Source organism: Spermophilus citellus (assembly GCF_964194105.1).
Source record: "Spermophilus citellus genome assembly, chromosome: 10".
In the NCBI taxonomy this organism is placed as follows: domain Eukaryota; kingdom Metazoa; phylum Chordata; class Mammalia; order Rodentia; family Sciuridae; genus Spermophilus; species Spermophilus citellus.
The window spans coordinates 133,577,457-133,591,707 of record NC_138197.1 but is presented as its reverse complement, the minus strand read 5'-3'; the positions used below and the strand labels follow the sequence as shown (position 1 = coordinate 133,591,707).

The 14,251-nt window shown below is 43.2% G+C and overlaps 1 protein-coding gene across 3 annotated transcripts in view; it reads right to left on the bottom strand.

Moving 5' to 3' along the window:
• The window catches only part of ATXN10 (ataxin 10), a 156,521-nt gene that overhangs the window by 63,241 nt on the left and 79,029 nt on the right, over positions 1-14,251 (bottom strand). For 2 of the 3 annotated variants that reach the window (XM_081309786.1, XM_081309785.1), the window contains exons 8-10: positions 11,609-11,717; positions 9,934-10,103; positions 6,774-6,869 (exon numbers count right to left, since the gene is read on the bottom strand). In XM_081309786.1, coding sequence (XP_081165912.1) covers positions 6,774-6,869; positions 9,934-10,103; positions 11,609-11,717 — 375 coding nt within the window. The remainder of the gene's footprint in view (positions 1-6,773; positions 6,870-9,933; positions 10,104-11,608; positions 11,718-14,251) is intronic. The other variant, XM_081309787.1, reaches the window with a different exon arrangement.

Sequence of the window (14,251 nt, the reverse complement as noted above, 5' to 3'; positions counted from 1 at the left end):
TGGGGGCTGGCAGCCCCTCGCTCACCCTGCACAGCTTGACCATGAGGCCTTCCGGAAGCTCCGGGGAGCACTTTCCACCAGGCGCTAGAACTCTGGCTGGTACACAGTGTATTTCAATCACACACTTACAGTTCAACAAGTTCCGTTCAGAATTAAAAGCTCTAACCCAGTGTCCTGGTTTCCAATTGCAGGGGACAATGTTCCTGCCTTTACCCCACTGCAGCTTGGCGGCACACTGGGACTCCACTCAGGCCTGCAGCTTGAGCCTCAACGCCACTCATGTTCCACTACAGTATGACAGGCATGAATCTGAACTCTGCAAAAACAAGATAAGCAACAGGCTTTGGGGGTAGGGGCAGACAATGACCTCAAGTGCTCACAAAGAAAGTCTGTAACAGGAAAGTCCCTCCGATCCTCTTCATTTTCAGTTGCTGCAAGGGGGAAGATCAAAACTACTTAAGATGCATGACAGTTCCATCTTGGTTTTTTTTTTAAGAAATGGAGAAAGCGCTATTCTCAAACATTTGAAATAAGAGCACTGCTCTTTTTTAACCAAAGAAATGAAGCCTAGGAAGATATAAAGACATTTCACAATGTCAAAAATATTTCAGGTTTCATTAGCTGGAGATTTGTAATAAAAACCTTAAATGCTCATACACCGAAAGTCCATATGCTAAAATCAGAACACCCGACAATACAGGGTTAATGCAAATTATATTCCTTTGTAGAAAAATAAAAGAATGTCCGACATATTGAAAAAAAACCACCTGTGTTTGTCTGCCTGTCCCCACTCCTTATATACAACAAACTGATGTGTGTACAAGTGTCCCCAGATTCCCTCCCATTTCAGACAGCAATAATTTCAGTTAGCAAAATTTTCCATAAGATATAATTAATTTTGGGGGGGCAGGGTACTGGTGATTGAACCCAGGGGTCCTTGACCACTGAGGCATATCCCCAGCCCTATTTTTGTACTTTATTTGGAGACAGGGTCTCACTAAGTTGCTTAGCACCTCACTTTTGCTTAGAATTCACGATCCTCCTGTCTTAGCCTCCCAGGCCACTGGGGTTAGGTGTGCACCACTGCACCCGGCTGAATTAAAGTTTTACTTCTTAAAATCTTTCAAAAAAAAGTATAGTTGAAACTGTAACTGCTAAAGCCTAGACTCTTGGCCCAGGAGGGGTCATGGTGCTGTGCAGACTGGATGTGGGACCAGGGCAGAGTCACCTCAGTTGTCAAGGCACTGTGCCTTCCTGCCCAGCACAGCGGCAGCAGGCACTCTCTACACACGTCGACCTCCTCTCCTAACCAGCACTTTATTGTAACTACTAAGTCATTCATGTTCACTGTAAAGATCACAAACACATGTAAAAAAGAAAACAACCCTGTGTCCTCTCCACCAGACACACCTGCTATCAGTGCTGTTTCTGTGGGTAATTTTGCCTTGCGCCAACTCAGATATAAACACAAAATGCAGAGGCTCATTAGGCCTGCCTTTACCCCACTGCAGCTTGGCGGCACACTGGGTCTCCTGCTGTGACCCGCCACTTACCGGGCACCACGAACTCCTAACAGTGCAGCAAAGGCTCTGGAAATACGATCTTTCCTTGGATGCCTACCACACTACCACAACAAGCATCTCCTACAGATGAGAATGAAGACTGCTGCTGATTATATCAACAATGCTGAGGTCAGCACAACTGTCGATATGGTGACCCTGAGCCCTTGCCACACACTCACTTTAGTTCACTTCACAGTGTCCTGGTGCCACACTACGCCCTTCCATTTATGGCTGAGGAAGCCAGAGTCATGCAAACGCTGAATAAACTGCTCAAGGTCACTCGGATCATTTGGCAGAACCCAAGGCCAGCCTAGGTGCAGGGTCCCAGTGGGTTTATGTCAAATCTATGATAACCTGCTTGTTTCTAAATCCACAAAATATCCTGGCTTATTGTGAAAATCAGTGCAATATTGTTCTAGTTTTCCATGGTTCATCTTGAAGCATTTTATTCTTCAATCAACCCCAAACTGTTTCTGGCTTTGTTGAAGGTAAGCTGAGTTATTCCCAGTGTTTCCTCAGCTGTCCACGCCCCACCTTCCAGGTAGGCTTGCCCCTCTCTGGGGCTGGTCATCCTTGCCGTGGTGACTTTTTAGAATGTCTCAGCATTCATTCCCAAAGCATATATTCTCTTCATTTCCAGTATATATTCCCTATCTATGTCTGTGTAGTTTTGTGACTATTTTATCCTTAAAATATATTTTATTTTAAGACAATTTCCCAATTATTTTCATCTTGTTGTCGAGATTCCCAGCAGGACTTTGACTGGCCTTGTGAATGGGCACAAGCTGGCCCCTTCGCCTGCCACGCCTCCACCTGGTGGGGGGGCACACCAACCAGCGCAGCTGCTTCCCATCCCGCCCTGCGGAGTCCTCCTTTCTGCTGCTGAACACAGACAGATCAGATCTGTTTCAAATCACCTGGGCTCCAGCCTTCACAGCCGCTGGGCCACCACAGCAATGCCTTGCTCTCTGTGCCTGTAGCACAGGGAACCCTGAAAACAGCAGACCCCAAGGAGAACCTCGGGGAACAAAGAGAGCAGCTGAGCAAAAAGTGCACAGTCAATCCTTGGTGTGCTGGTAACAGTAAGGTGCCACTGAGAACATGTCTCAGGCATCTCCTTTCCCAGAAAATGTGAAAGCAGGGGAGCAGGGTGAGGAAAGTAGGGGTCCTGGAGCTGAATTCCACCTGCTATCACACCGAGCAACCTGATTCATGGAGCCAATCACCCTCTGTCCACTGCGCTAGTGCAATCAGTGGACTCTTCCTTGCAAACAGTGCTATTCCTTTCCCCAAAGAGAAACTGGAGTGTTCTTGTAACAGTAAGACAAAGGGGAGGGATTTCTATAGTCAAATGGTAGAATATTATCTATGTCTTTAAAAAAAAAAATTACAGCTGCAAGAAACGAACACGCGCACCCTCTGGATAGGAATTTTAATTTCACTTACTTTAAGGGGAACTGTACATGCTCAGGAACGAATGGCGACAGCTTGATTTATGAATTGTGACATATTTCTTGAGCTGGCATTACATTACAAAGAGGTGGAGTCCCAGGCAAGCCAGATCGTGCCTCTGCGTGCAGTCTTCAAGTTGGAGAGCGGGACTGGGAGACCTGCTCTGGCAGAAGAGGCGCAGGGCCACTGAAGCCAGGCTCGGCCCCGCGGTTTCCAAGTCCCTCGATACTCTCCCAACTGACCTAGAACAGAGTTTGGAATCTCCACAGGCAATATTTCAAAAATATTTTTTAAATATTTACTAGATATTCACAAAAGAGAAATTCAACTCAGAAAAGCATCTATGGTTGAACTGACCAGAGAAAAGTCATTCTCATCCTAAAGAAAATTCTATTATTTGCTTTCACCTTAGTTCCTCCAAAAGCCCATCTATTAGAAAAGTAACTGACACAGAACAGAGAGGAGGATGACTCAATCTTGGTAAATACCATGAAATGCTATCACAGGTTCCTATTTTAATGCATGCAACTGAGAGAACTGAAATGAACCAGATCTACCTGCCTCAGGCTGCTCAGGAGGGGCGGGAAGGCAGGAGACTGCAGCTCCTCTACTACATGCTTCACACACGTGACTACACTCCATCCTGCCAACCCCACAAGGAAGGCACAACTGTCTCCTGTCCCCATTTCATCCACAAAGAAGCTGAGGCTGCCCCAATTCACACAGTTAACAGATGGTCAACTAAGAAACTAGTCTGGATCTGTGAGCTCTGAAGTGCTGCCTCTGTCCTCTGTGCCGTCCCGGGCCTCTGCCCCTTAGAGTTGAAAGGCTATGAGCATCCTGCAGAGTTATGGATCCAGACGTTCCAAGCCAAACAATGACAGAGCAATTGATGGCAGAAGGATCCTCTGCCTGCCTCGAACCCCAGGAGACAGCAGAGTCAGGGCACAGAGGCCCCCAGGAGGGAGGACAGCATGTATCTGGGAAGACTTTGGTTCACTAAAGATGAACCACTAAAGGAGACACCAGGAAAAGGTGGTGGTGGGAGGTGTAGGAAGGGACTGAGCTGCTAAAGTAAAATTGATAATTAAATCAAATGCCACTGTTTTGGTGGCGGTCAGTTATGTACATGTATTAGACTGAAGACTCATAAAAACAACAGCCCGGGGCTGGGGATGTGGCTCAAGCGGTAGCGCGCTCGCCTGGCATGCGTGCGGCCCGGGTTCGATCCTCAGCACCACATACAAACAAAGATGCTGTGTCCGCCAATAACTGAAAAAATAAATATTAAAAATTAAAAAAAAAAAAAACAAAAAAAAAACAGCCCATGTATACTGAAATGAGTTAATAACCCGTATATGCTTCCGTACACATTTCCACACAGAAACCGAGTACAGGCAGAGGCCGAGTGAGGAGTACCAGGGTCCACAGCACAGAAAGGAGGAGAAAGTATTCCTGCATTGGCCTGAGAGGTCCTCAAGGAGAAAGCATCCTGGGACCTGGAGTTCTAAAGGCCAACTTAAGGTCACTCAAGGAAGAGTGGAGGCAAAGAAGTCCACTGAGTGCTAACGGAGATGGAGAACACAGACACGAGCCCTGTCCACAGAGGGTCAAGGGCCATACTGGCCTGGCTCATTTTACAGATGCTCAAAAGAGAACCCCCACCATGGACTAGTCAAACATGTATCTCTTTACAGAACAACCATTCCACCAATCGTCATCCAGCACTGGCACAAAGAACAGGCACCAAGAACAAGGAGCTGAACGAAGCCACAGGAAACAGCCCATCTCCTTCAGCCTCATGACTGAACGTGCCTGAGACAAGGAAGGAGAGGGCCGACAGCTGGCCTGTTCTCGGCTCCTGTGGTCACCAGGGAAGCTGAAAGGCACTGACCTCAGGTCATCAGTGGATAATGTGTAAACCATTCTGCAACTTCAGAACTGACAGCAACGAGGCACGTGTAGTGGACAGTCAACAATATAAAAATCGACTGTTGTTCAAGAAAAACTTACTGAATGCTTTCCATGCACTATGTTCAATTTAAACAAGCTTAATGAAAAATGTATCATGGAGACTTTGATTTCTGTGAATGAAAGCCCATGACTGCTGAGCTGGAGGCGAGCAGGGTCCTGCTCACTTGCCGACTCCTCCACACAGTCCTGACCTGTTCTTGAAGGAAGTAATGCTGCTGCAAAAGCTGTGCAGAGTTGGGTTTTTTTCTCTGAATAAAGCATTCAATCAAAAAGAAGTCGGGTCACCGGTGAAGAACAGAAGAAAGGGGAAGGCAAAGAGTGAGCCACACACTGTCACTCCAGGAAGAGCCCAGGAGTCTCTGCTCCCAGCCACAGCATTAACACCCACATGCCTCCTTTAACAGAAGCCAGAAAACCTCCACTCAGGGTTCAAGGGTTTAAAGCAGACTGGTCATTGCAGCTGCAGCAAAGAAACACTAAGCAAGCTGAGGACAAGAGACAAGGTATGAGGAGCAGTCAGGAGGGACTTCTCCCTTCCTGCTGGGACCTGGGGAAGGAGGGCTCTAAGTTCAGAAAACACCACAACCCATCACATGTGCAGAAGGCACAGCCCGAGCCTCATGGGAAGGCTATGGGTAGCAGGAATCCTAAGGCCAAGCACCCCAACTCTGATACCTTGCTCAAGGGTACAAATCCCAAAAGAAGAGGTTCTCCCAGCCTATGAACAGCCCTGCTCAGGGGACCGGCCAGCCAGAGGGCAGTGTCTCCTGGCGGCTCTTCTCGGACAGGCCTCTGAAAGTGGATGTTAGTTGGCGCTCATGGTGTGCACATACACATGCGCCTGCTCTCTCTCCACTAACATGGCTGCCGAATGAAGACGAATGAATGCAGCCCGGCGTTCCCACTCAAGAGCAGCGGGCTGGGCTCCCTCAGCCTCTCAGGGCCTTGATTTCCTCACTTAGAAAATGATGAAGACAAAATCTTTTCAGTCTTCTTCAGAGGCCCCACAGGCTGCAGTGACTTGGAAAGATGAAAAGGACTCCATAACGGGAAGGGCCACAGGAGAGAAGAGGTGCCATCCAGCAGGTGGACTCCACACTGCCGCAGAGAATGAGGAGATACAGACGAGCAGAGACTCGAAAGGCTTCTGCTCAAACTCCAGAGGAAACAAAAATTCTAGAAAAGCTTGTGTCATGCACATTTTTGAGATCCTGGGTCAAGGAGGCAAGGTCCCAAGGTATTCCAAGAATGGAACCTTCCAGGAGAAGAAGCCCTGTCTATCAAGGGAATGCGTGTATTTGACAAAGGAATGATGGGAGACAGCCGAGAGGACCACCAGAGTGTAGGGTTAAAGCTAGAGGGGACTCAAGAGACATGGCTAGCAGCACCTTTGTTGTGAAGCCCTCCAGGAGGTCTATTTCAAACCTTCTCCTTGAAACTCTCTGAAAGCTCTCAAATGAGAGGCACCAGGATGTAGGAGAGGGAACACAGGCCTGGGAACACACCAGCAGGATGGCCTTCCGTGAAATGTGGTTGGCAGAACCTGCTGTTCAAGACCAAGGCAAAGATTAAAGCTGGTGACACCTGCAGCTCACTGGGTACAATGTGGGGACACAGCAGACACTAAACAAATAAATCATGGCTAGTGCCTTTGTTCTTCTGGGTGAAGGATGAATCCAAGCTAGGTGAGGTGGCACAAAAGTCCCACGTTGTATCTTCAGTCTCAGTGCAGACACAGGCAAACATCCTCCCAGGCTCCAACTGGGAAAGAGTGGAACAATCTACCCAGGCAATGCCGTGAGAACGAGCGGTCCAAGGATAAGGACCTGCTTTTCCCAGAAACCATGACTGCAGCCACCTGAGTGCTCCTGAACTCCACCCCTGGAGGCAACAATGAGCAGGGAAAAGGTTTACAACGCCGATTGGAATCAGGATTCAGCTACAAGAGCAGAGAAGCTCCAACACATCCCAAATACAATTTTAGTGCTGCCTCTGAATCTTTGGAAAAAGAATAACACCCTCGAGGTAATGCTTTCAGGTTCCGGCCTCTGTTGGCACAGGGAAGGAACGGGGCGAAACAGAGGCCTTCTAATATTCAGAGTTGACTCCCTCCTCCCCTCTGCAGTGTTTGCTCAGAAACCAGCAAAGCAATGAGCCACCACACAAGTAAGAGCACCCTGTGGACTTCCCATGGGCCCCAGGACCTCCACAGCAGCTTGGGCGCACTCTGTATTTACTTACGGTGCAATCTGATCACCACTTCAGGGAGTTATTTCATAAGGCTTTTAAGGGTTACTCTATTTTGTTCCTATAAGAGGCCAATCCAAATTAGCAACAAAAGGGTAGTGAAACACAAGAAAAAACACTTCTTTTGTGCTCCTCAAGAAAGGCAGTCTTGGTCATTAAAAAGGTAAAATGTCTTATTCTATCAACTTTTTTTAAAAATAAAAATCAGTCTAGTGATTTTCCAAGGGCAGATTAGTAGTCTTACACTCATGCCTGCTTGGAGATGAGAAGGGTGCCAAAGGATGCAGACAGCTAACAAAAGGACACGTTTCCTGCTGTGATGTTATCTCAAAGGAATTCTTTTTTTTTTTTAATTTATTTTTTAGTTATAGGTGGACACAATATCTTTATTTCATTTTTATGTGGTGCTGAGGTTTGAAGGTAGTACTTACATGTGCTAGGCGAGTGCTCTACCACTGAACCACAACCCCAGCCCTCAAAGAATCCTTAACAGTACCAACCACTACGTAACAGATTACTCCAAAATATAGTATCTTTTTAAATCTTCATTTTGTTTTTAATCTTTACTCCAAAACATGGTATCTTTTTAAATGTTTGTTTTATTTTTAATATTTATTCCCCTTTGTTTTTCAGACTGGATGACCCTACTAACACATTTATATTAACTCTTTCCTCTGACATTTCTATCTAGATGTTAAGCATTCAATAATTTCTTACTAACTCCACATACTGTATTTTTTCAACTCTATATTTTCCATTTGGTTCTTTTTTTTTTTAACACTTTCTATTCCTTACCAAGATATCCTATCTTTTCATTCATGTGATATCTGATGCAAATTCCTCTACGTCCTTGAACATGACTACAAATGCTGTTTTAAAATCCTTATCAACTCACAGAAAGCTTCCACCAATTATCTGTTCCTTTGAGAATAGGACACATTTTCCTGTATGTCAAGTAATTTTGGTTTGTATCCTAGACATTATGCTATGGAAATTCTGGATTCAGTTATATTCCTCTAAAGAGCATGACTGATATTTTGGTTTTGGTAGGCAATTATCTTAGCTGGAAACAAACTGAGAACTCTGGAATAGAAGCTCAAATCTTGGCACATTTATTTTGTCCTTAGCTTAGCTTCTTGGAGCCTGCTCCACATGTGTAATTCAGGAATCAGCAAGGATTTAAGTAACTGATTCATAGATTGTGGGGCTCACTCTCTCCTTTACAGGCTCTTCCCCTCAGTTTCCATTAGCTGTGTTTGCACACACACTCTTCTTTGGTTTTTCAAGCTGAAAGACTACCAAAGCTTCCACTGCCCTGCATAGCACACACTGTACCATTTCCTTTTTCAAAGTGTCAATTTCACTCCAGAATCTGCCTGTTTTGTAAAATCTGAGTGTCTTCAGATAGCTGTCTTCTGTCCAGAGTTTATAACTATTAAGTCCAATAGGAGCTCTCTAGTCCATTCACTTAAAGAGAACCTCGGACTCCCACCCCATTTTTCACTTTTTCTCACAATGCTGTGGGTCATGAATTCAGAAAAGGCTTTGCCAAATCTGTGTGGCACTGGCTGGGCACATAAGGAAACAAGGCAGGATCTGTTCCCAACAGAGTTCTCACACACAGAGTTGGTGCCCTGATGCTCCTTGACAGGTGTCTTTATTACATCTCATACTCCAGGGTCTCTCCATGGGGACTCACCAAGTCCCATCATGGTGATCTCAGGGAACAAGCACTACTTGCATGGTGATTGGCTGCTACAAAGTTAGAAACAGGATCCGCCAGACCAATTAAAAGCTACGCCCAAAATGGTACAGAATGGCTCCTACCATGGAATACTGTTCAAAGCAGTCACAGGAGCTGAACAGATTCAAAGGGATGGAGAAATAGGTGCCAACCCTTGGTGGGGGAGTGACAAAGTCACACTGCAGAAAAATATGTAAAATAACATGTTTCTGCAGACTTCTTGGAAAATATAATCTGCCACACATTTAATGAACCAAAACAAAAGTCACTCAAAAGTAGAACTTCAAGAGACTCCAAAAAACACTAGTTCAATGTGAAACATGCAACCCAACCATCCTGCAACTCATCACTCTCTCCCATGACTGAAATAATGGCCTCTACACTGTTCAGAAAGAGCTTTCTAAAAGCATTCTATTGATTTTCCAAAGACTTAAGACTTAAAATTATATGTTCACCTCAAAACACACAGAAGAAAAGCTTCTGGTAACATCATTGGTAAATGTAAAACACAGACGAAATTAAAGGGACCTTTGTTTTGTTTTTTTCTTACAATAAATATCAAAATAACTAGAGTTTCTTTAATGCATAGTTTGTGCTAGAAACTGTCTAGGCCTATCAAACACATTTTCATTGACTGGGAGACATAACAGTGTTCAAATGCCCAGGCTGTGAACAAACATCAGTAATGTACAGGAAAAGAAACTAGCTCCAACTCAGGACAAAAATAACACGAAATTAGAAAAAAAACACAATCCTAATATTAACAAATATGATCTATTGTGTTTATTTATGGGAATAATATATGTTTGTTTTCACTGATGTTACATATATAATTTATGTATCTCTTCTCAATCTATTTTCTAACCACCTCAATTTTTCACTCCAAAACCATAATGTAGTCTAAACTCTAAATAAAGCAAAGCATGAATGACACATACTAATAAATCATCTTACCTTGTCTTGGTTATCTTTATTCTTGTAACACAGATTTCCAATCAAGCGAATAAGATGAGACTTAAACCCCTCGGCCATATTTGAGATGTCACCTTCTGCTTTTATGCAACCAGAGGTACTGAAGATGTTTGTGGTATCTTTTCCAGCTACATGAATTAGTTGTAAAAGATCTAGAATGAAAAAGATAAACTTTATTTTACACAAGAAAATATTTTTTAGTATTGGTACTAGCTTTCCATAAATAAATCTAATTTATTTTAATGCATTAAAACAAAATAAAGATAGAGTACTAAAAGCTTTCTTTAAATAATGATTAAATGGCTCTTCTGCTTTTGCATTCTATTTTTTTGACTCTAGTTTTAGGGAGATAAGACATAATTATTTACCTTGATATGGACTTTCTACTTTACCTACAAAGAAAAGTTGGCTAAAAATTTCCCAATATCTTCCTTACCAAAATAAATAAATATCATACACACACACACACACACACACACACACACACACCCCTTTCTCTCTGTAAGAATTCATCTGATAACGAGTCAGCTAAGTTAAAATCACAGCCCATGTCTGTAACAAACCACACCACAGAACCAAGAGAGCTTTCCACTTCTCGATGGTCAAATAATCCAAGACAGACCTGCTTTAGCCACAGTCAGAAAAATAACATTGTTATACTCTATGGATACCTCTCCAGAGCCTAGGAAAACAGATGATCTTCTAAGACCTGTGAGTTCGTGTTTCCACATTATTTCACTTAACCCTCTCGCCAAACCTAGTAATGGCAGACATCAGGTTCCCAGTTTTATAATGGAGAAATCACACAGAGAAGTTAGTAACTTGACAGAGTGGGATGGCAACCCACACTTGTCCTGGCTCCACAAGGATTCTCGGTTGGCAGTGTTTTATTTTGATTATCACTAAAAGCACTGCACTCAAAATAGCACCCCAGGAGGGGATTCTAGCACCTCCTGCAGCTGACTGCTAGGCATCTGAGCCTCTGATACAAAGTCACTTTCCTCAGTCGATGGGCCTCCAGCATAAGCGTGGCCTCTTTAATGGAAGAAAGCAGGGAACAGAGATGACCAACACCAAAGCTCGGCTAACCACAAGGAGCAGGTTCCATTTGAATTATTTTCCAAATAGCTTTTTAGTAAAGATAGTAATACTTCAAATAATGGCTTCCTGCTTAAAACCGCTTTCCTGTAAGAACAGAATATATAATACACATAAAGTACTTTTCTATGCATTCAGTAAATAAAATTGTGAAAAATTTCCTGCCAAGTTTCATAAAGTTAAAGTAATATAAAAAAAAATAAAATCATCTTCATGGTCACAAGCCACCCCTCTTCTCTTCCCCATCATCTTGGTCACGCGCCTCCTGGTGACATACCCGTTGCCAGCACCCGCACCACAGTCTCACTGTGCCCATCTTCCTGAGCAGGTGTTCCAAGGTCAACAGGAGGGAAGTGGTGAAACTTGATGTGGCTTCAGGTCCACCAGCCTCTGAAGCCTGAGCTAGTACCACAACATATGACTCCCCTCAAGAAGAAATACCCAAAACCCTCAAAGTGCATCAGAAAACTGAAAATTAAGAACCTGTGTTTGGATTTACATTGCAGCACGACGAGTCAAAGATTTCTTAACTAAAACACCATGTGTGTACTTCACTCACCGACCACACGTTCCAGCAGGCCAGGAAAGCCCTGCAGATAGCCCAGCAGCTCGGTGTTGGCCGTCATTTCACACAGCACATCCAGAAGCCTAATGGTGGCCAGAGCCTCCTGCAAAGTACGTGAGAAGCTAAATGATTTCATTTTATAGATCACTAGGAGAGAATGGAATACAACGTTAAATATGAAAGTAACATGTAACACTGCGTTTAGTAATGTAATTACTGAAAGGAGAAACTGAACCATGCAAAACAAAATAGAAGTATTAAATATGTCCTCAAATAATCATCTCCCTAACAGCAGACATCTGCCAGGGAGAATGCAAGATTATGTGTCATTATGTGTCTTCTTGGAGCAAAGAGTCAGAAAAGTTCTTATTCAAGCAAAAATACCTTCCAACAGCGGGATAAATGTTCAAAATTACTAGCTACGCGTACATAACATTTATGCAAATACTTTCTTTTTAAAGCGTTCCCAGTATTCAAGTTCTACTTTAAAGATGCAAATATCCCATGAAATACATTAATTTCTTGTCCACAGGAATCCTGTAAAGTGTTGTGGTTGACAAACTCTGGCTTCAAGATCTCTGTATTATTTCTGGGTAAATAAAAACTTATATGCAGTATCTTGCTGGGTTGGAAAAGATAATATTATTTGAACATGTGAATTCACATAACTATACTAAACGATCTACATCAAACAGACTGCATGACAAGGAGCTACCACATACCAGCTTCATGGCATTAGGTGGTCTACATGGAATCCAAAGAAGCAGAACTTTATAGAACTTTTAAGCCCCACTGTTAAAGTATTTGATAAAATGTGGTAGAGACTATAAGCTTAGGTCATAAAGATAACATTCTTCAAAAGAAAGATAAATTACTTTGTTAATACCAAACATGTACTTATTATTCTCTAATTAGGACATTTAAAGGTAATATCTTAATCTAGAAATCATAAAATAAATAGCAAGAAATAGCACATTTCTAATGCCTTGGATCTTTAACCTTACTTCATAGCTTTACTTGCTAATTACAGAGTTGAGGGGGGATCTAGATTAGAACTCTGAAACTGTACTTTGAACATGGAGACTTAAGCTAATGCATGAATGTCTCAGGGCTCCGGCACCCTCTTTCCCATTTCTCCTGGAGAAATGGCTGGCTGACCGGGGTGAGGCAGAGCTCGTGCAGACACCATGTGGCGAGGAAGCTGAGAGAGACCCCAGAGTCATCAGTAAGTGAAAAACATCAGGAAGAATCACTACTCAACATAAGCCAGGCAGTTTTAAAGTCATGATGCCACAAAGATAATTAATTAAACCAGCTCACTGGTCACCTTGGGGTGAGGGCACAGAACTGACCAATTACTCTGAAGACTGAATCAAGGGGCAATCAAGCATTTCCTTGCCTTAACTAAACTATACTGTCTGGAGCCTAACAGTTGGCTAGGGAAAGTTTCTCTTTATAAAATATGCCTGCTAATAAGTGACAAATGACTGTGACAGTCAAAATGCCAAGGCTTCACATCTCAACAGTTGGAAGATTGAAGTAATCATCAAGGCCCACCAACACCTCAGATACAGAAGGCCAAGCATTCTGCGCCTCTGCTGAAAGTGGGCACCACAGCAACGAAACACAATTGCAAAACAGTAACCCATATCCAAACACACCTCAAGAACTAACCCTCCTCCACAGGCAGAACCCACCAGAGACGCACACACCAACATGGGAACCGTAGGCAACACCCCAGGAAAAGATGCCGGCACCTTAGCTGCAGCTAGCACACAAGAGAGGAGAGGAGAAAGGAAAGCCTAGGTATTCAAGGAAGGTGGAGACCTAACCCATTGTAGGCATGGCCATTATCTGCATCCATATTTGAAAAATGAACTCGAAAAAAGTTTATCAGACAATGGAGAAAATCTGTACACTATTTATCTGGTATTAAAATTTTCCTGTTAAACTTTATAGGTACATTAATTATGATGCACTTGTGTCTGATGACTCCTCATCTTTTAGGGGTATAAGTCTGTGGATGAAACGAGAGTGAACTGTGGGACTGGAGTAGTTCAGGGGGAGCCCTGCCCAGCAGGCCTGAGGTCCTGGCTCAACCCTGCACCACACAAACACACACACACACACACACACACACACACACACACACACATAGAATGAACCAGAAAAAAGGAAAAGAATGAATGAGGACACTGGAGCTGGGGAAGGCTGACTGAGCTTCACTACACTTTCTTCTCTTAGTCTATTTGGAATTTTCCATGATTAAAAGACAGAAATAAAGGACAATGAGAGGGGTTGAAAGACATGCACTGGAAGTGTCTTTCCAATCCCTAAATTCTATGATATTAACCAAAATAAACCCAAAATAAAATTAATTTATCCCCACCTTAAACATGCCCAATTTTCATCATTAAAGTCCTTTTATTAATAATGTGTTCCTAATGAGCATCTGGAAATTAAAAATAACAGCCAGGAAAATCACTCTTAAAAAACTAAGGGTAACCTTCCAGATATTTAAAAGTACCCTAAAACTATATTAATTAAATCAGGTACTGAGAGACATACGCAAACAAAAGGAGCAACATTCCAAAACATTTTGAAAGGGCAAAAGAAAAAAAAGAAGACTGGTCTCCT